Source organism: Vicugna pacos, chromosome 26 (assembly GCF_048564905.1).
Source record: "Vicugna pacos chromosome 26, VicPac4, whole genome shotgun sequence".
In the NCBI taxonomy this organism is placed as follows: Eukaryota; Metazoa; Chordata; class Mammalia; order Artiodactyla; family Camelidae; genus Vicugna; species Vicugna pacos.
The window spans coordinates 28,769,283-28,789,546 of NC_133012.1; the positions used below are offsets into that span (position 1 = coordinate 28,769,283).

Below are 20,264 nucleotides of genomic sequence, written 5' to 3' on the forward strand. Positions count from 1 at the left end.
TCACACAGCATGGCACCGACATCCCTTAGACAAGCCCACCGGCCCTCACTCACCTGAGACGGCAGCTCTCCCACACCTGTGGCCGCACTTCTTCCCGGCAGAGATGCGAGGCCAGCCCCGCAGGCTCACCACCCCTGGTCCCACTGGCTGAGGTTTACCCCGCATTTCAGGGTTCGCTGCTCAGGCCCCAGGGGTGACAGGTGACAGGACCCCCCCCAACGGGGGACCCTGCTGCAGCTGCTTCCAGTTCCCCCCGATCCTGCAGTGCCCACCCCGGACCTCCCGCTCCCCAGCCTGAAGCTTGGACGGCGAGGCGGGGTGAGCTGGACCGGCCCTTACGGTGCCCGATGACAGCTAATGACTCAAATCATTTAAATGACACGGCATTTGATGAACAGATCTCCGTGAAAACGTTATTTGGGACTGCGTGGCGCTCATGAAACATCCTAGGGACGTGCCTGGGTTTTGCCTCCCGTGAGGCTCTGGAATTGTCCTTTACAGCCAACACCACCGTGTCCGCGGGGATGGAGGAGACCGTGACTAACAGACAGGACACTCCGGGAACACGGGACACGGCCACCTCCCAGCCCCCCAGCCCGTTCGCCCCGTCTCGGGATCTGACCGTACATGGAAACTGCTGTCCTCGTGTACAAATGCTCTGACCTCCGGAATGACGATGAGTCTGCCGAGCCAGTCGGCCAGCGGTTTGCCTGGGAGGCGTGGGCCCCGGCACGCAGAGTCAGCGCCCTCGGAGGTGCACGCACGGCCACCCGCTCCGATCCGGACGCCCAGAGACGCGCTGCAGGACGCCAGGAGCACCGAGAAAGGACTCCCTGGAACTGCTGACAAGTTTCAGGCCCTGACGTCTCTGTGAGGACCTAGTCTCCCCAGAACTTCTTTACGCACGTTGTCTCACTGGGGTTAAGAACCACCACGTTCCCCACGGGAGGGAACCCTTCAGGAGCCGGCCAGTGTGTTTATTTGGAAAAGAAGAATGTCACATCTTAACCAAAAGACAGGAGTAAAGCGATCTTGCAAGCTTCACCACGCCGCTGAAAAGCAAACCTGGCGAAGTGCAGATGGACCGCAAGTGACAGTGAGGCTTTTCTCGATAGGTCACCAATATTCCAGCGTCAACGGAAACATCACCTGGCACTTTTTTTACCTCATTTATGCTGCAGGCAGATCCGGCAGGTGTAACCTGAGTTTCTGAGACACTGATGAAGACCTTCGTGCATCGAGCTTTAAGTGAAAGCGCATCCACGCACTTCCGTCTTATTTGGCCCCTGGAAATACTGAGAAGCTGGGTTTTAACCACCGCAAACGGCGCCGAGCTTAGTCTTCCCCCACATTTCTCTCTGTGTTTTATATTAACTCATTCAACCCACGGTGTCACTCAAAACAAAAACTGGCAAGTGCGTGCGTCTCTAGAGTTTCCCGGCACCTGCTTCAAGCTCAAAGCGCTGCTAATGCGCAGCCTCGCCCGCCCACCTCCGGGCGCGGCAGGCGGGGCGGCCGCATCAGGCAGGGCTGTTCCACCATCTGCGGAACAGAACCGCCCCTTTGGCGTTTTACAGGAAGAAAGGGCAACTCGCGATACTGTTTTTAAATAAAAAGACTTTATTTATGAAATAAGAGCAGCTGATAGTTTGAGAAGCTCGGGGAGGTATTACTTTCACATGGGGGTCCACACGCACCTTGGAAAATATTTGGCAAAGTCATAAAATTAGCATTTTTAGTCACCTGTAATGTGCTGACAACTTCATCTCGGGCGAAGGCCTGCATTAGTTTTTTTTTTTTTAATCCATCCAGTAAGTAGAATTTACATCATGTATCCACGTGGCGCACGATGAGCCCCGAACCCCGCGCAGGACGACTGCAGGCCGGTGCAGCCGAGTGGCAGGTCCTGCCGACCGAGGGCTGCCTGTCACCCATGTCCACCGCCCGCAGGGGCGCCCACCCCGCCGGCCCCCTGCGTCCTTCAGGTGGCGTTCCTGGCCAACAGGTGCAAAGCCAGCAGGGAGGACGGGCCAGCACGCCGGCACGTCTCCCACCGCACTACAACACACGCACCTCTGACCCGGAGATGGACGCTGCTTACTTAGTATGAGAACAGGTGAATGTTTTGGCACCGGCACTCGGGTCTACAATCTCGATAGGAGCTGAGCATTTTGGTTCAAAGCAAACGTTATTTGTGAAACGTTACAGAAAATATATCAACTAAACCTTTGTTAGTTTTTTTAACAGCAAAATGCAACATAAAAATACTACTTTGTTAAAGACATACAAGACACACATCATGCCTCTTTGGAAAACCCAGCTCACCTCGGAAAGCAAGGACGCCACCTGGACTGGTGGTGAGTGCTACCTGGCCTTCTTCACTGTTACGCGTTCTACCCTGGAGTTAAGGTTCATCATATAAATAAAAGGAGTGAGCCAGAATCAAGCCACGTGACTAAGGATCGTTTCCACATCCCTCCACTGCCGAACGGGCTGGGCTTCCCCGTGAGGTCTGAGTTGGCAGATTCTCTAGGTGACAGACAGGACAGTGTGAGAACCGGTCTGGGGGGGCCGTGATGATTAAGGCACAGGGGTCGGGGCACCGTGTCCTCCCGGGACCACCTCCTGCCTGCCGTCCTCACGAGCTTCCACGCTCGGCCCTGCCGCTGGGGAGAGGGGAGGAGCTGGCAGGACGCGCCACCTCGATGCTATTGCACACTTCTGTCCCAGGGACGCTGTCATGGGTACCCGACCAGGGCAGACACACGCGCTCGCCCTGGCCCTGGGGCTTGGCTGAGACCGTCCGGGGTGGCGATCTCGGCTCACACGTTCAGCAGAGGGATCTGCCAGACCATGACAGAGGAGACCAGCTCCTCCGGCCGCTGCTGCCTGGCCTTCCTGCTCACCCGCCGGTGGCCCTGGCCCCCGCAGGCCACCAGCACGGAGCTGGCCTTGGCCTTCCTGGCCCTCCGCCCTCGGCCGGCGGAGATGCCAGGGTGCCGCAGGAGGTCCTGGAGGAAGCCCTCCTCTGATCGGGGCTCCAGGGAGCCGGAGCCCTGGGACGGCGTCAGGGACCCGGACGAGGAGGAGACGTCGCTGGGCTGGGTCGTGGAGCCCGGCGAAGCCCCCAGCCACACGGCGTCGGGGCTGCTCCGAGCGGGGCAGGGCCCGGGCCCCTCGCCGGGGAGCGCGTCCCTCTGGTCTTCGTCCTGGGGGTCCACGCTGGGGGGCGGGCTGTCCCTGGGCTTGTCCTTATCTGTCTTGAGGGCGGCTGTGGCCTCGACCAGGAACTTGACGGGCCCGTTGTGCGCGTGGTAGGAGACCATGCCTCTTCCTGAAAGGGGACATCGCTCAGCAAGAGCTGCGCGGACGGGCAGGACCACAGGGGCACCCGGGGACCCCGTCCCCAGGACAAAGCCCACGCACGACAGCTCACGGTGCAGACAGCTTCCAGTCACATTCTCGGGGACCTTTAGTGAATTCCGAGGACATTGTCTACATTCTCACACTCGCATCACACCTCTAGAGTGAAAAACAGCTCTTCTGCTCTTGGCATACATGCCTTCCCACCTGCTCCCAGAGAACACAACTTAGCAAAACTTTTCCTGAATCTTGACTTAAAAACCTGAATGCCTGAGATACTCCAATTTTAAGAGCAAGATGCCCCAACCACCCGTAGCTGGCTGCCAGCTTTCACCTCTGCGGTTTGGAATAGTTAGTTCTCTGGAATTAACTAAAACGGGGACGTTTCAGTTGAAAGGTGATGTGAATCGAATTTTAAAGTCATCGGGCGCTCCTTACAGGTCTTCCTACGGAACGCAGACCCCCCGCAGGACACGCGACTCCGAGAGTCAGGTGGGAATGGCTGCCCGTTTGTCGAGCACTTGGCGGGAGCTGAGTCGCATCTGCATTTTCATTGCGGTATTTACACTTACAGGGAGGACGTGCCCCTTCCGCCAAATGCTTCAAGGCTAAGACAGGGCCTCGGGGCCTTCACCCCACTTTGGCTACAGGATCCTCCAGTGGGGTGACAGGCTCCCTCAGCGAGCAGAACGCGAGTTAAGAGCCCTGCCAGCGCAGGCACTGGGGGACCGTGGAGGGGTAAGGATGCCCGGACACCGGCGACGGAGGTGTGACCCGACACACAGCCGAACAGCACCCGAGCGCCTCCGGTGAATCTGAACACCCAGGGACGCCCCCCCGGGTGCACACCCCGGGGGCCCTGTGCCCCTGTGAGCGGGGGCGGCAGGTAAACGCCCAGGGAGGTGCTGCCCGCAACACACGGCGCCGGAAACAACTAGAATCCACGGTGTGTCCCTGGGTGACAGGCACGCTCCTGGCCGTGATGCAGTCAGAGGACCAGGAGGATCAGCTCGGAGACGATGTCCGGAGCAACTCAGGTGTCGCAAGACAAGAGAGTACACGTGAAAATGGCGCAACGAAAAATAACCTGGTTTTCTGAGGCACAAGGGGCGAAACTACAGAGAAACCCAGCAGGAGGACGGCGTGAGGCTCCGGAGGACAGTCCTGCCTGTGTGCCGGGGGGTCACCCCGGGCTGCCACGCCCGCCTCCTGTCCTGCGCCTTCTCACCCATTCACCTGCACGAGCTCCTCGTCTGCGTCACAGACAGCGATGAAAGAGGGAACTTAGAAATGAATGTACAGAGTCGGAACTCCTCAATCCTAACGGGGGGTCCTGATAAAATACGGATTTATCTAACCACAGACCTGTCTGCAATAGATCCGCCAAGCCTGGGTGAGGGCAGGAGGGGTGCCTGCAGCCAGAGTGAAAGGTTCCAGGGTGGACTTTGGGAAGAAACCACAGAAAGAGATCTTTTATTCGTTAACATTTCGGTGCGTTTCCTACAAATCTGTTTCTCTGAGTTATCCCACAATCAACACAAAATTTGAGATCTTGGTTTTACTTACAGAATTAGTGCTTTTCTGTGTCACTCAAAGCTCTCTGCAAACATTTTCACAGGCTGCATTGCACCCTAAAATGGCAACGTGACCACCTTCCTAGACATCCCCCTGCCCTTCATTTGGGACCTCTGGGTTGTTCCCTGTTTTTCCTGCATCATGGATTTGGCTGCTTCTGGAGACAGACCCCTGACTTGGAAACCCTGACTCCTGACACACGCACACTCCCAGGCTCGAGGGCCATAATGCCAAGACCGCTTTCCGAAAAGGCTGTGCCGGTTTGATCTGCCCACAGCGTCACAGAAGCGCACAGCTGAGTATTCTCCCATGCTGGGCTGCCTTCTTTGCAAAATATAAGACATCCATTTTCACTGAGCGGAACTGTATATGCTGATACAAACCAACCAGAGGCATAAAGGTAACATGAAAATGTGTTCTGGGGTAAGATTCTCCCTGGAGCAACGATGTTAGCGACAGGAAAACAGAAGTATGAACTGATGATTCAAAGTAACAGACAGAGCCTTTATAGTAAAATTAAAAAAAAAAAAGAGAGAGAGAAGCCAAGTAATTTACATCATTTAAGCAACTCCTAGGATGATGCAGCTGAACACAGACCCGCCAGCTTTACGAGTTGACAGGACAGGACAGGGGCCCGGGAGACGCAGGCGCACAGTGCGGGGTGGTACTCACCGGTCACCTTGGGGATGCCCTGCAGACGAGGGACAGGCAAGGCCACCACGACACCCAGGCTGGTGCCCACCATCAGCAAGCCGTGGCAGACGAGGAGGCTGGTCACAGACAGCCGCTGGGGCCCTGCATGGGGAGACAGGAGGGGCTTCTGCCTGCAGCCCGGCCTCTGCAGCGGCACACACTGGGAACAGGGGCTCCAAGGACGGCCCAAAACACTGCAGACCTACCAGAGCGCTCCCCGCGCCGACGCCGAGCCCTCCCAGGAGCCCCGGAGTGACACTGTGTTTGCTTCAGCTGGACGAGGACGCAATCTCCAGGTGCCCTCCTGGCTGCCCCCAGCAGGACACACGGCCACCTGAGGGACACGCGCATCCCCCCTGCTTCCAGAGCCCATCAAACCCCACAACTGTCCACAAACGCCATCCACTTCCAGTGAGAGCAGCGCCAGGGCCCTGGAGCCACGCGCACGCGGACATGCAGGCACATAAGACCACAGCCCCCTGCGAGGAGGAGCCCACCTGGACAGGTAAGTCCAGACCCCACGGGCGGGACGGGCTCCTAGTGCCGCCGAGCTCCGCAACACAGAGAAGAGACACGAGCACTTCCCAAGTGTTCTTTCAGAAGGGAGACCGTGTCGCGGGCTCTGGGGAAGTCTGGGAAGTGCAATGTCAAACACGGGTCCGGGCCTGCAGAGCTTTTGGCTGGTTGCCGCAGTTTGTTCTGTTTTCCAGCCCGGAGGCCCAAGGAGGCTGAGCAGTCTGGCAAGGTGGGAAGTGGGGGCGAAGAACGGGGCAGAGCTGCACCCCACGCACGGGACCGTCTCCCACTGCTCTCATCTCGGAGTGAGTCTGGAACCCTTGCCGCTCTGACTCTGCCCGCAGCACCTCGGCTCTCAGAGTGGCTTTAAACCCCTCCTGGCGTCTGTCCGCTCAGCTCCAGCGCTCAAGGGCAGAGACAGGCAATCCAGTCTGCTCCTGAGAACAGGGGCACAGAAACAACCTGACTCCCATTCCCTGCAAATTCATCGCTTCCAACATCTCTGCACCTGACCTGGAGCTTGCCTTAGATAAGAAGCACGAAGACACGCGGTCTGGACGCCAGAGCCAAAGGCAGGTGGGCGTGTCTACAGAAGTCACTTTAAACAACCCAACCCAAAATAAAACAAGCACCACAAAAACCAAAGATCTGGTTTTATCTCTGAATGGAGACTTCATATTGTTTCTAAAAAGCTAATGTATTAAGTTCCCAGGAATTAATGTATTAATTCCCTGGAATTAAGTTCCCACAGCAGCGGTGGGAGGGGCTCAGCTTTAGAGACTCACTGGAGCTTCACGTCCGTCTACGGTGGGGCCAGAGCGGTCATTTCCAAAAGCTAGTGAGAAAGTCGTTCAGGAATGCGAGGCTGGGCACAGTTCTCAACGATGGCCAGGCGGTCACACCAGGAGGTGAGCCCGGACAGCCGAGGACGCGCAGTAAATGCAGGTGCACCTTTCCAGAGCACCAGTCTCACTCGACTACCCGTGAGACAGAGAACGGATCTAAGACCACCCTCCCCGACCCTCCTGGAGCCGGTCAGCGGAGTTTTGGAAGCAGCTGGTGGAGGTGACTTTCGAAACAATGTCAGAGCTCGCTGCGCTGAACTCCGCCCCGTTTCAGTGGAACCCAGCCAGCTTCCCCCACAACCCCGGTGCACATGGCAGCAGGCTCCTGCCACCAGTCTTCCCACGTGGACACTGCTTCCCAACACTGCCGTGAACGGCCTACAGCAGACCTGGTGTGAGTGGAGACCACTGTGACAACGGGGTGGACAGAGGGAGCGCCATTACCCCCCACTGCAGCCACTTGCTGAAGCCACCGTCACATTAGTCGGACAATGCTGCAGTCCTGTGGTCCTGAGTGTAGGTAAACTCCCTTTCAACACACGGCAGCTCTGGGAACAGTGCAAACACGCAGACCCTGGCCGCACGCTCTCAGCGAGCCGTGTCACATCATAGAGCTCCTCACACCCTCGTTTTGGTAGCCAGGTCCTGCAGGTAAGTGAAAACTGCGCGAGTAAGTCGTTTTGTGATTTCCCGGATCATCCTGAAATGCTTTGGTTTGGGAAACTGAGTTTCATTTACTTCTCCAAAAAGGGAGTTTATGAGTTAAATTTTCTTTCACAGAGAATTTATAATTTCTTAAGACTGGCTTAGGGCTACTGAAGGCATCTGAAATACGCTTATTCTGTCACTTGGCTTTAAAGAAAACTAGCGAGCAACATGGGGCTCGCAAACAGCCCGTCTCCACGTGCGGGTTACCCTTTCATATTGCAAACAGATCCTCGTGAAATGTGATGCGGAACAGTTCTAACTGCTAATAAAAACATTAAAAGAATTTTGCTTTAAAATTACAAAGCATAAAGCTTTGCTATTTGTTTTCATTCAGAAATGCATCTTGAAAGTGATCTCTTATCCTCCTTAGGAATTTTTCCGCCTCTGCCGTAATAAACAGCAAATTAGGAACATCTGACTTTTAGTCCGTTTGCATCTGTGCTGTGTCACAGGCAGTGAAAATCTGGGAACCTTTCCCTGGTCTTTGCAAGGAAACTCCTCTCTCCAGACGTGCATGCGTCTCTCTAAGGAAAAAGGTCAAAGCAATTCAGATGCACAGAGGGTCCCTGTGTGGCGTCGGGACGGGGAGGCGTCACCAGGTGGGAAAAAGGTCATGAGCACGAGGAGAGGGAAGATCTCTCTGCCCGGCAGGTGGAAAAGACCAAGTGAAGTGACCACGGGGCTCCTGGGGGGGGCCCTGGAAGTGCCCCCCAAACTCCGATTTCACCATGAAAAGGCAGAAGCAGGTAAAGCTGGGCGGTCCCTTGTGCGTCCTCATGGCCTGAAAGCAGCCAGACGCTCGCCAAGAGCCCGAGCTCCAGGCATGATGGTCTGTTCCGTTTCCAGAGTCGCCTCACACACGAAAAGTTTACCTGCAAGAGGACCTGGGGGGCGTGGGGATCCCCCATTCGGGGGGGGGCTGCGCACACAGCAGCGGTGTCCACTCTGCAGGCTGAGGGGCCCCCACTCGGCACCACGGCGGGGGCGGGCGGGGGGGTTGGGATGCTGATGACGGCTGCACGGGGTCTGAGTGGGTTACAGACACCCGGAGGGGCCGGCCCACCAGCTGCGGCGACGCAAGCTCGCGAGCACAGAAACCGAGGCAGCGGGCACCGTCGGCTCCTGGTCAAGCAGCTGCTGGTCAGCCCGGGGTGGCACCAGGAGCCCAGGGACAGGAAACCTGGGCCTCAGTTTGTCCGCTAATTCATAAACAGTCCTGAGTCTGGTTTAATTTGCTGAATCCCCTTACGACGTGGTTGATGGCGTTTAGAAGAGTCACACTGATTTTTCTGAAATGAACACTTGGCCTGTTCACTGGGCTACGTCACCCTGGCAGGCCGCGGGCTCAGTCAGCGGGGACGTGGAAAGGCCACTCTGGCGGGAGGCCCTGCCCTAGAACATGCAAATATCCTCCCTGGAGCGTCCCAGACGCAGCAGGAAGCAGCTGCGCCGACGTCACTCCAGCTTCTCGTGACCTGCCGGAGCCGCGGCCCCTCGGAGCAGCCCCGCAGCCGAGAGGCGTGGCCGCCGCCCCCAGAAACCTGCGAGCTGGCCCCCAAAGTGCGTCCCCCCCGGGGTGGTGTCGGCCCGCTGCGGTTTCCGCCAAGACCTCAAGCTAGCGGTGTTGAGAACTGAGCCCCAACGGAAGGGGAGAGGCCAGCTCGTCACACTCACAGTCACAGTCACGGGGAAGGCGCACTGAGCCCACGCCTCCAGGGAACTAGATAGATTTTACCAGTTTTGCTAAACTATAAAAAAGCCGTGACTTACAGTACAGTCTTTTTTTTTCTTTCAAATTTTGTTCTTTCTGGCTGGAGAAGTTTATACTCCAGTGAGTGCATGAGAGGACCACCTCACGGTCACTGTCACACGTGTGCAACGAGCCCCACCCAGGAGCACGTTCTAGACGAGGTTTTACCCTGTGTGTCCGTCCGTCCGGGAGGACGGTGGCCCAGCGACCGCAATTCCACGTGTTCACATGGGTGTGCGCACACACGCACTCAAGCACCTAAGGGCGAGGCAGACCTCGATGGCGCTTCCCGCTGTGAAACACTGGCTCGGGGGTGAGACGGCTGGAAGGAGGAGGGGAAAGACGTGGGTCTTCAGCCTCCCTGGTCTCCAGCTCACAAAACGCAATGAGAATCTGATGGATTTCAGACACCTTTCAGAGGACGGGACTCAAGCACCAGGTGTCACAAGAGGACCCTCGCTCCGAGCGTCCCTGAACACCGCTCTAAAGGGCCCACCTCCCTCGCAGCCCACCAGGCCCAGGGCCGCACATCCGGGAGCAGGTGTGAGATGCAGACAAAGCACGAAGCACCGCAGCACAGTGAGCTAGGAACCACCTCACACACAGCACGCAGGTGCGGGGGAGCACGCCACACAAGCAGCACGCTCCCCGTGGACAGGACGCTGCCGAGGAAGAGCCCCGAGGACAGGCCCGGGGTGAGCGAGGGGGCAGCGGGGCCCAGGACGGGCAGGGGGAGCGTGCGGGTGACGGCGACCGCAGACTGGAGGAGGGCTCTCGGGACACCGGGGCCGCAGGTGCCCCGCCTGACGGTACGGTCCCCGGTTCTGCAGGAGCCCAGAAGCACCGCATCCGAACGTCAAAGGCCACGCGGGGGGATAAGAATCAAGGGCGTCGTTACCAGAAGTGCAAGAGTCAAGGAAAGACAGGGAAATCAGTCCATCCTGCGGCTCAGGGCCAACAGCAGTCGTGGGGTTGCAACTCTGTGACCTGTGACCCCTGAGTTTTGATTTAACAGGAACTGGGGACACGGGCACCCCAGGAGGGGGGGTTCCTGCAAGGTGTCCACGGTGGGTGGGTGGGAGCCCCGTGCTCTGCGTCTCATCTGTCTCTCCTCCCGCGGGAGCCGAGAGTGTGTCCCACCTGCCCCTAACTCCCAGCCCGCCTCAGCCGGGCCAGCTCACCCTCCCAGCCGCTTCTGCCACTGCCAGTCAGGCTCCCGCACGCGACCTGCATGTCCGCACGCCAGCTAAAGCGTACGTGTGCCGGGCACGCGCTGAAACACCAGCCACACACTCGTACATAATGGATGCACAGGCAAACACGGAGGGTCCACAAGTGGCAACACCAGCCACACGCTTACACACACCAGCCACGTGACCACACAAATGCCAGCTACCTGCTTATACAGACCTACCTGCACGCTTACACACAACCAGCACATGCGTGTGCACACCAGCCACGTGCTCATGCACACCAGGCACGCACAGGCACACACTAGCTCTGCAGGTCCCACACCCCCACTTCTGCACGTTGGTTGGTTTCACCCCCGCTGATGGACACCCTGCCCTCTCGGGGCCAGCGGACCCCAGCCAAGGCTGCCCTGTGACCCCCACCCTGAGGACCCCCGGCTCTTCCACTGCAGTCCTTGCCCCACCCCCACTCCTGCCCCAGCGCCTTGAGAACAATGGGAAGGCTTGTGTGGTCTCAGCTTCCGATCTATAAACTGGGCGGCACTCTCGCTGGGCTCCAGGCAAAGGTGGGAGTCACAGAGGCATCCTGAGCACCTCTCCCAGGGCGGGGGTGGGGGGACACACAGGACAGAGACTGCCAGGCCCGCCCCACCCGCCGGCTCCGCTCTTACCTGGCAGCATGTGGTGGACGGGGGTGGCTATGTTGATGTCCTGGAGATGCTTGAGGGTCTCTGTGTGGAACAGGCGGAGGGTGGACCCCGAGGTGAAGGCCACCCAGATCCCCACGCCGGCAACGGCCAAGTGTGAGACCACCATGCCCTCCTCCTGGTGGGCCTCAAGCTGACCCTGCAGAGGCCGAGGAGGGCAGGCTCAGGGCTGCACCCTCACAGTGCTGCCCACGGCCCGCCCTGTGGACGGCGGCTCAGATGGGGAGCGCCGTCGTCCCACTGCAAGGCGCCCGGCTGGCGCCCTGGTCCTCAGCCGACTTCAACCACCTGCGGCAAAGGCACTGTCACCCCAACCCCACCCGCACTGATGACAGGACCCGTGTGGACCCACCGGCCCCTCCCACACTTGCCCGCAGGCGGGACCAGTAGAGGCGGCGTCCCCAGGGGGCTCACACCCCCCCCCCTCGGGTCCAAGCTGCTCGGCCCCTGCCCGGCCCTGGGGGGCCTGCTGCGTCTCCATCTGTCCAGGTCCTTCCCGAGCCTCCGGGCTGAGCTCTGCCCCCACGTCTCCACCTCTAGCCTGACAGCCCGGCTCTAGGGGACCCACGGGAAGGAGCTCTGGCAACGTGTCCCCACGACGGACGATGGACAGCCTGTGCCTCTGGGGAAGTGGAGGTGGGACGAGGGGGTGAGAGCAAACAGCGTCCTCAGAGAAGTCCCCTCAGCCACAGCAGGTGACAGGCCCGCCAACTCCCTCGCTTGGAACGATGCAGCCCAGGGCCCTACGCCTGCGAATCTGTCCTGGGGCCGCAAATGGGGGACACCGTGCCCTTGTGCTGCTCGGTGGCCAGGTTACCGTCCTGCTCGCCCACTGCACGGAGAGGGGCCGCGTAGTCAAACCTCCACGTTGTACCTCAGACCACGCGGCACTCGATGAGCTGGACTGAGGAATGGACGTGAATCTCCAACTTCAGTCGGACGGGAGGCTCCCCGCCCAAGGGTACCACCTTGTCTCAATGGAAGACTGCACGGGGACAGGCGGGCATCCTGGGCCCACGCTCAGGGGCTGCAGAGCCGGGGAGCAGCACGGGGTGCCGGGCGGCATCGGGGTCTGGCCTCGCCCACGCAGCACAGGCGTTCCCGGCTCATCCACACGATCCCCGTGCCGACGCGTCTCTCCTTTCATGATGAACGGGCCCCCTGTGAGGAGGCGCCAGCTGACAGACACCGGGTTGCTCCCGTCCCTTCTGTCGCACGTATATACAACATGTCCCGTGTAAATAAAGCTGCTGCAAACTCTCGGACCAGCCTCTGTGTGAACGCCTACATCCGTCCTCTTGAGTGTGCGCTGATGGCTGGAAATGCTGGGCCACGTGGTGATCCCGTGGTTCGCTTTCTGAGGGACACACAGGTTTCCAGCAGCTGCCACATTTCACGTTCCCACCAGCAGCGAGCGAGGCTTGCATCCCCCGCGTCCCCCAGTGTCCCCTCTGGTGCGGCTCACGTCCTTCTCGCCGCTGCCATCCTAGTGCAGGTGAGCGAGGTGGCGTTTCAAGGCCGGTTTGATCTGCACTCCCCTGGGGACGCCGCCGCCGCAAACCCTTCCACGCAGGCAGCGGCCAGCTGTGTGTCTTCTCTGTAGAAGCGTCTCTCCAGATCCCTCGTCCAGCTTTAACCGGACACTGAGCGCTACGTTACACAAGCTGCTTGCTACGCGTTCTTGGCAGACACACGGCTCGTAAACATCCTCTCCCTCCTGGGCTTGTCTTTGCACTTTCCTGACAGTTTCCTTCGAGGCCCATAAGGTTCTGATTTTCATAAAGTCAAATGCATCTATTTTTCCCTCGGTTTCCTGTGCCTCAGGAGTCACACCTGAGAAACCACCGCCTGGTCCAAGGCCACAAAGATCTGCTCCTGCGTTCTTCCCTACGGTGTCTACAGGCTTAGCTCCACACTGGGCTTTAATCCATTTTTCCCCTTGCTTTCGTCTGTGGTGCTAGGTCAGGGTCCACCCTCATTCTTCTGCGCGTGGACGTCCGGCTGTCCCAGGGCCACTTGCTGAAAAGGTGACTCTTTCTCCAGTGAACTGCTCTGGCACGTCTGCTGAAAACCAGCTGACCCCAGACAGGCGATTTTATTTGTGGACTCTGCTCCGTTCCACTGACCGGATGTCTGTCCCTGGGCCTCGCTGACTTGGTCACTGTGCTGTGTAGTAAATGTGAACCTGGGAAGCGTGGGTACAAAGCCTCCAGCTTTGTACTTTTCCAAGATTGTTTTGGCCACTGGGGGTCCCTGGGGTTTCCATATAAATTTTAGGATCTGCTTGTCAAGTTTTGTTTAAAAGAAAAAGAAAAGCAGGCAGCTGGGACTTGGACAGGGTTGTGCTGAGTCTGCAGATCAACCTGGGGACGATTTCCGTGTTAATGATACTGCGTCTTCCAAGCCACGCACGTGGGCTGCCTTGCCATTTATCTGGGTCCTCCTGATTGCCTTCAGTTACGCTTTGTAGTTTTCAGCGTATACATTGTACACTTCTGTTGTTAAATTTATTTCTATTTTGCTCTTTTTGATGTCATTGTAAACGAATTTTTAAAAAATCTCTTTTTCAGATTGTTTGCTGCTAACGTGCAGAAATCAGCTTGATTTCCGTGTACTGATCTTGCAGCCTGAGTTAACGCGTGACATGTGACACTCGGCCTGCGATCCCGTGTCTCTGGGGGGAAGTGTCAGCACAGCCTGCATCACGGCTGGTTCCGCAGGTCAGTTCAGGACCAAGCGGTACCCGCCCCCTGCACAGCTGCCTGGGGTGGAGGACGGTGACCTGGGCGGAGAGGGTAAAAGCTTCGTCACACCTGTTCCATATCTCCCCCTCAACGGCTCACGGCCGCACCTGCGCGCTGGTGTCCAGAAGGGACTCACACACAAATCAGCTCCAAGACGGAGCCAAACCAGCTGCCTCCAAGGTTGCAGTCGCAGGCCTCGCCCGCTGCCTGGACGGGCCCCGCTTTGGACGGGGAGGCGGCCCACCGACCACCCCGAGCGCTTAAAGGAACAGAGCCTGAAACCCAGGGATCTGAGGACAGGAACCCCAAGCTCCTCTGAACACAGTCTCAGGTCCCTCCGACCCACCATGCGCGGACTCACCCCGTTTCCAGGCAAAGCCCCTCAAGGAACTTTCTCCCGTCCTGACACACGCCACTCCTCTTCTCCGAGATGCTGTGCGTCTCCCCCTGGTAAGCCCCTCCTCACCCCGACGGGGCCGGCTTCGTGGACGTCCGACAGGTGCCCCACACCCGCTCTGCTGCTATGCGGCTGCTGTCTTGAGACCTGTGGTGACGCTTCCAGGCCCACAGGCTTCGGGGCCAGTCCTGACCCTGGCCGGGCCTCTCCCGGCCCCCGCCTGGCCGGGGGGCTTCCCCGGGGCAGCCCCTGTCCCAGGCAAGCACGCAACCCGTTTCTGCTGGGCGACAGATGACGCGGGCAATAGCCCACCCCTGGGATGCAGGCAGGGTCTCCCACGGCCTCAGACTCGGTTTTCTGTTTGAAAAGGGACTTTTTGGGCAACAGTGTCTCCACGCCTCCTGCCACCTAGAAGTCGTGTGACCCCAAAGGTCTCTGGAGAAGAGCAGGGCCTGTGGGCTCGGGCCTGGTCCGCTGGGCCCTGCGTTCCTGTCTTTCTACAGAACGTCAGGAATTCAACTCATCGACTCAGAAGACGCTCCGCCACCAGGTCACCTTTGACACCTGATCCCTGACGTCCCCTCGTCCTGCTTCTCCCCGACGTCGGGGGTGGGGCTCGAGGGCCGCCTTCCTCTTTTCTTCCTTCCCTTCCGTCCACCTGTGCGTCGTCAGTCACGACCACTGGATGTTGCAGACGATCAAGAGTAAGGACGGTGAGGGTCTCCTTTCAGACGGGCATACGATGAACCAGATGCCCCCGGTGCTCTCGTGGGGACTCCCAAGCACTTAGGGAGAGACGGGCCACGAGCTTCTCTGCAGAGCAAGGTCGCTGCGGCATCGCGGGCACGGGGAGCCACAGCAGGTGACACAGGGCCACCGTCTGGAGACGCCGCGCTGAGGGCCCTTCCCCAGTCATGTGCCCCCAAGCACCATCGCTGGACGGCGTGCACGGCCTACCCTCTGCCCACCCGTGGACAGTCCTTGTTCAACAGCCATTTCTGGTTGCTAAGGATGCTAATGTGCATGTGCATGGTGCACACGCATGGACACGGTTACACACGTGCACACGGCTCTGCAAACACATACATTTATACACACACCACGAGGACGCTTGGGCGTGGACACGCCGAGCCTACTTGTGCTTCCTTGTCTCTGAGACGCCTCTTCCTGTCCTTTGAACACTTTCTATCAGCTTGGTGTCTTTTTTAACTCAGTAAGAATTCTCTCTGTATTAAGAACATTCACACTCGATCGTAGATGGAGCGATATTTTCCCAATTTCTCATTTATAAAAGTTTCTATACAAACAACACACATTCAATGTAAGAAAGTGTTCTATAGCTTGACTAAATCTATCACGTTCTTCCGTATGGCCACTTCCAGGTACGCCCGCCCCCACTCTGCTGTCTGCATCCTGGAAGCCCGGCTTTGCCTGCGTTTAAACATCCCTCCCTCAGGAACGCTGAGCAGGATAAAGCTGGAGCCACAGCCAAGAGGCCGCCTGAGCTTCCCACGTGTGAGAGGCACCCCCGACCTCTAGTTCTGAAGTGCCTCCCCTCCCGCCGTGCTCACACAGAGCGACTCACCTCCACAGCCTGAGCCCCCGCACTGATGATGAACACCTGGCCCCCGGACGCGGCCCACAGGCTGTCTTCCGTCATCAGGAGACTTCGAACCGGTAGGACACCCAGCTTCAGCACTTTCTGAGGTTCTGAATTCCAGGATCCATCTGAAAAGAAAACACTTCTCTTAGTTTCATTCAAATTCAGTTATCCGCACACGGGGACCGGAACAGGAGCACTGGTCACTTAAGTGACAGACAAACGAAAGTCATCTGTGATGTTCTCACACGCGGGCCCGATTCGCGGTGTGTCCACAGCTCCAAGAATCAGCCCCCTTCCCCAGGGCGATCTGGCCAAGCGGCGGAGCATGGAGCTCCCGTACGTAGTCAGCAGGCCTCCGCTCTGGTCCCAGCCCAGCCGCCTGGTGCATGTGCTGGGCAAACTATTCACCCTAGTCTCCGTTTCCTCATCTGTAAAATGGGGGCGATATGGCCACTTTCCTCAAAGGTTTTCACTGCAGGCCCGAGTCCTCAAACAGGCTGCCCACACCACGGCTGGGCCCATAACTGCTAATTATGCTTGGAGCCACCACTTTAAAGTCTGGAAATTTCCCACAGAATTCCACATTGCCAACTCCCTAAAAAGTCAAAGACTGGCATCAGAATGTGGCTGGCAAGCGGCCCTTTTCCCCAGGCCTCTGGCCTGCCAAGTCCTCCCGCCTTCAACAACAAAACGAGAGCAAAGAAGACTTGTCTCCACACAAGACGCACAGACGCCCACAGATGGTCACAGTCACCGGGGACGCAAACCCAACCGACAGTGAGCTGTCGCGTCACACCTGTGAGAACGGCCGCCGCCAGAGACAGGAGAGAACAAGTGTGGTGCGGACGTGGAGGGAAGGGACCCCGCGCACGGCTGATGGGAATGTAAATCGGTGCAGCCACTGTGGAGAACAGTACAGAGGCTCCTCAAAAAATTAAAAGTAGAACCACCATGTAACCCAGCAACCCTGCTTCTGGGTATTTATGTGAAGAAAACGAAAACACTAACTGGAAAGCCTATCTGTGCCCCACGTTCACGGCGGCACCATTCACATGGCCGAGCACGCACGTGACCTGAGCTGTCGATGGATGAACGGTGACAGAAAATGTGACAGGTAGACACACGATGGCGTGTCGGCTGTGACGAGAATGAAATCCTGCCGCCTGTGACGACACCAGTGGGACCTGAGGCTGTGATGCTGAGGAAATGAGCCAGACGGTGTGCTCTCACCTACATGCGGAATCTGCAAAGGCTGAACTCGGCAAGAGCGCAGAGCGGTGCTTTCCAGGGACCTGGGGTGGGGGCTGGGGAGGCGTCCGTCAAAGGGCACAAACCTCCGTTGTCAGGTGAGTAGGTCCTGGGATCTGGCGCACAGCGTCCCGGTCACAGTTAGTGACGCTGTGTCACACGGTCGAGAGCTGTTAGAAGAGTGGATCTTAAAGCGTCCTCACACCAGAAAAGCAAGGTCACTACGTGGTGTGACGGGGGAGGTAGCTAGCGACCGTGGGGACCCACACCAAGCTGGGGGCTTGCCAGCCCAGATCGGAATTTCGGCAGCTGCAAACCTTCAAGCAGCTGATAATCCCCTGAGACTCCCCTCTGCCAGGGCAGCGGAAGCAGCAGCTCGAGTGAGCATGTGGTGCCACCAGGGCCGGGCAGAGCCGCAGGGAAGAGCAGCAGACAGAATCCCACGATCAATCCGCCTAAGTCTGAACAAGCGTGGCCTTCACTCCAACATGTCACGTCCAGCAGGGGAGGAACGACGTGCGCTCCGCAGAGTCATCAGGCCCTGAGGTGCCCCTCACCCCGCAACCCGCCTTCAGGAGGAACAGCCTCGGCCCTCCAGCCGCTCGTGTCCCGGGACTGCGGCTGCCCCAGCCTGCGGACTCCCCATGGGGGGCGGGGGGCGCTCATCCCCCAGGGCTCCGCCCTCCTGCTGAGACCTGGACCCCCAGCGCCTGCAGGCGCTGCTCCCAGGGCCCAGAGCACCCCACCTCCCTCCCAGCCGGCCCAGCCCAGTCTTAGCCTGTTTATCATGCACCCCTCAGGGCCAAGTAGGATTCGCTCAAATCTGTGGCCACAGGTGACCAGACCGGGGTTGCGGGTACCAAGCTGACCGTCAGGGTTCCCTGCGGAGGTGCCGACCCGGCGCTAGCCTGGGGGTCCCGTGGAGCAGGGCTGTGCAGACCGGTGACAGCCTCACCTCGCTCCATCCAGGAAGGGAAACCCCGGGGGCCCTGAGCGAGGGCGGATGAAGGTCCAGACTGAAGCCTCTGCTCCGGGAACACGGGTGTCGGCAGGGGCAGACTCCGAGCAACCTCCCGCGTGCTCCGCAGGCGCCGACCTATCTCACACCCTCCACGTGGCGGGGACAAGGGGTGATAGACGCCGACGGGACGCGACACTCAGCCCAGAGCGACCCCCTTCCCAGGACAGCCACGCCCGCGGGACGGTCACCTTCTGCTCTGGCGTAGACGGCCACGGCCCCGCTGACCAGGCCGGCGTACAGGCTGCGCGGCGAGCAGGCCAAGCTCAGGACCGCGCACTTCTCGGGGGTGAAGAAATGCTGGAGCTGCACCTTCTTGGAGCCCTGGCTGCTCTTATAGACGGAGATGCTGCGCGAGAGAAGGGGAGCTGACACGGGCCGCTCACGGTGGGGGGAGCCAGGCCGTCTGTCCCACGGCCACGCCCAGCACTGCCTCCCCGTCCCCCCAACTCCTTCCGGAATCTCGGCCACTCCCACAGTGATCTCTCCTTCCTTTCAAGAGACAAGTTCCCAGTTATTCAAAAATCAATCAATCAATCAATCTTAGTTCTTCCTACAGATCCTGGAATTTCGCATCAGAAAAATCGTTTTAACTTTCCTTTAAACCCTGCGGACATTCAGGTCAACGAGGACACAGAACACAGCCCTGCTTTACTCCAAAGTATCAGTGCTGCACAGGGAAAGCACGAGTAAGAATGAAGCACGCCCGTGCAAACGGCAGGTGCACCTAAGACAGTCCCTGCGAAGAGTCACCGTTTCTCCCTGGGGTTTCCTAGGGTGACATCCACGGCCTCAGTCACTGGCCGCTTCCAAGTGCGAGACCCGCCCACGTCCACTTGCATCAGGTCCCTCCCAGCAGAGGGCCACGGGGACTGTCCACCAGGGCCCCACCGCCCTGCCGCTGACGAAGCCCAGAGGCCCGTGTGACACAGCGAACAGGCTCACCTCCCCTCCTCCGTCCCTAAGCAGACGGTGGGGACGCCCAGTGCGTGCCCTGCCGTAGCCTCGGGCTCCGGGCGGACGCCGGGCCCCCGGGGCTTCTCCTCCGCGGGCACGTACGCCATGCACAGGATGCGGGACTCGACGTTGAAGCACTCGATGACTTTGGGGCCGGGACTTTGAAAGGAGACGATGGCGATCTGGCCCATCTGAGCGGCACAGCTTCCGATCTGAATGGGGGGACGGGGGGGCTGTGAATGAGGGCGCTCCAGGGCCACCAGGACCCCACCCACGGCCTCGGAGACAGTCGGCGCCCATGTGGACCCACTGCGCTCACGAGAACCAGGTGACGTCTAAACAGTCTGCAAACAGACCTCGTTCCCCCTGCAGCACGCTAATTAAACTCCTTTTCCTTTCAATTTTAATAACACAGATGCAGGTTTTGTTTTTTCAAAGGCACATCTTCACCTTTTAAAAGTCGCGCACCCAGCACCACACGGTGGTCAAGGCTGATCCACACACAGTTCGAAGTCTGAAAAAGCAGACTGATGCCAACGTTTACACTGTAACACTTATTGCGTAACAGGCCTCACGTGAGAAGACAGGTCCCCAGAAAGAGAGCCGAGGGCAGGGTGCACCCTCGGCACCTCGCGCAGCGGGAGGGCGGCTGCTCCAGCGCCAGACGGACCCCGGGCTGGCTCCGCCTGCGAGCCACGCCTTCCTTGCAGATCCCTGCCCACGCAGCGTCACCGCCCAAACCGACAAAGCACGTCAGTGATGCTGGCACTTGAGCTAGCTGTCTTTGGACTGAATTTAATCTGGCAACGTTCTGGACGGAAAACAAAAGGGACGGACATTCTGACCCCTTGGCATTCTCCATCTGCTCGAGAAGGCACGGGCTCCCCTTCCCGCTCCATGACTTCTGAGTTTGCGGGCACAATGTGGACACGCTGGCACCTAACAGCGTC

The 20,264-nt window shown here is 58.8% G+C and overlaps 1 protein-coding gene across 6 annotated transcripts in view; it reads right to left on the reverse strand.

Annotated features, from left to right (window-relative positions):
• Window positions 1–1,600: 1,600 nt before the first annotated feature.
• Window positions 1,601–20,264, reverse strand: part of ARHGEF10 (Rho guanine nucleotide exchange factor 10) — a 71,735-nt gene continuing 53,071 nt past the window's right edge. For all 6 annotated transcript variants that reach the window (XM_072950569.1, XM_072950568.1, XM_072950567.1 and 3 more), the window contains 6 exons: window positions 19,303–19,526; window positions 18,549–18,706; window positions 16,074–16,216; window positions 11,312–11,486; window positions 5,611–5,733; window positions 1,601–3,334 (listed from right to left, as the gene is read on the reverse strand). In XM_072950569.1, the coding sequence (XP_072806670.1) occupies window positions 2,823–3,334; window positions 5,611–5,733; window positions 11,312–11,486; window positions 16,074–16,216; window positions 18,549–18,706; window positions 19,303–19,526 (1,335 nt within the window). In that variant the 3' untranslated portion in view covers window positions 1,601–2,822. The remainder of the gene's footprint in view (window positions 3,335–5,610; window positions 5,734–11,311; window positions 11,487–16,073; window positions 16,217–18,548; window positions 18,707–19,302; window positions 19,527–20,264) is intronic.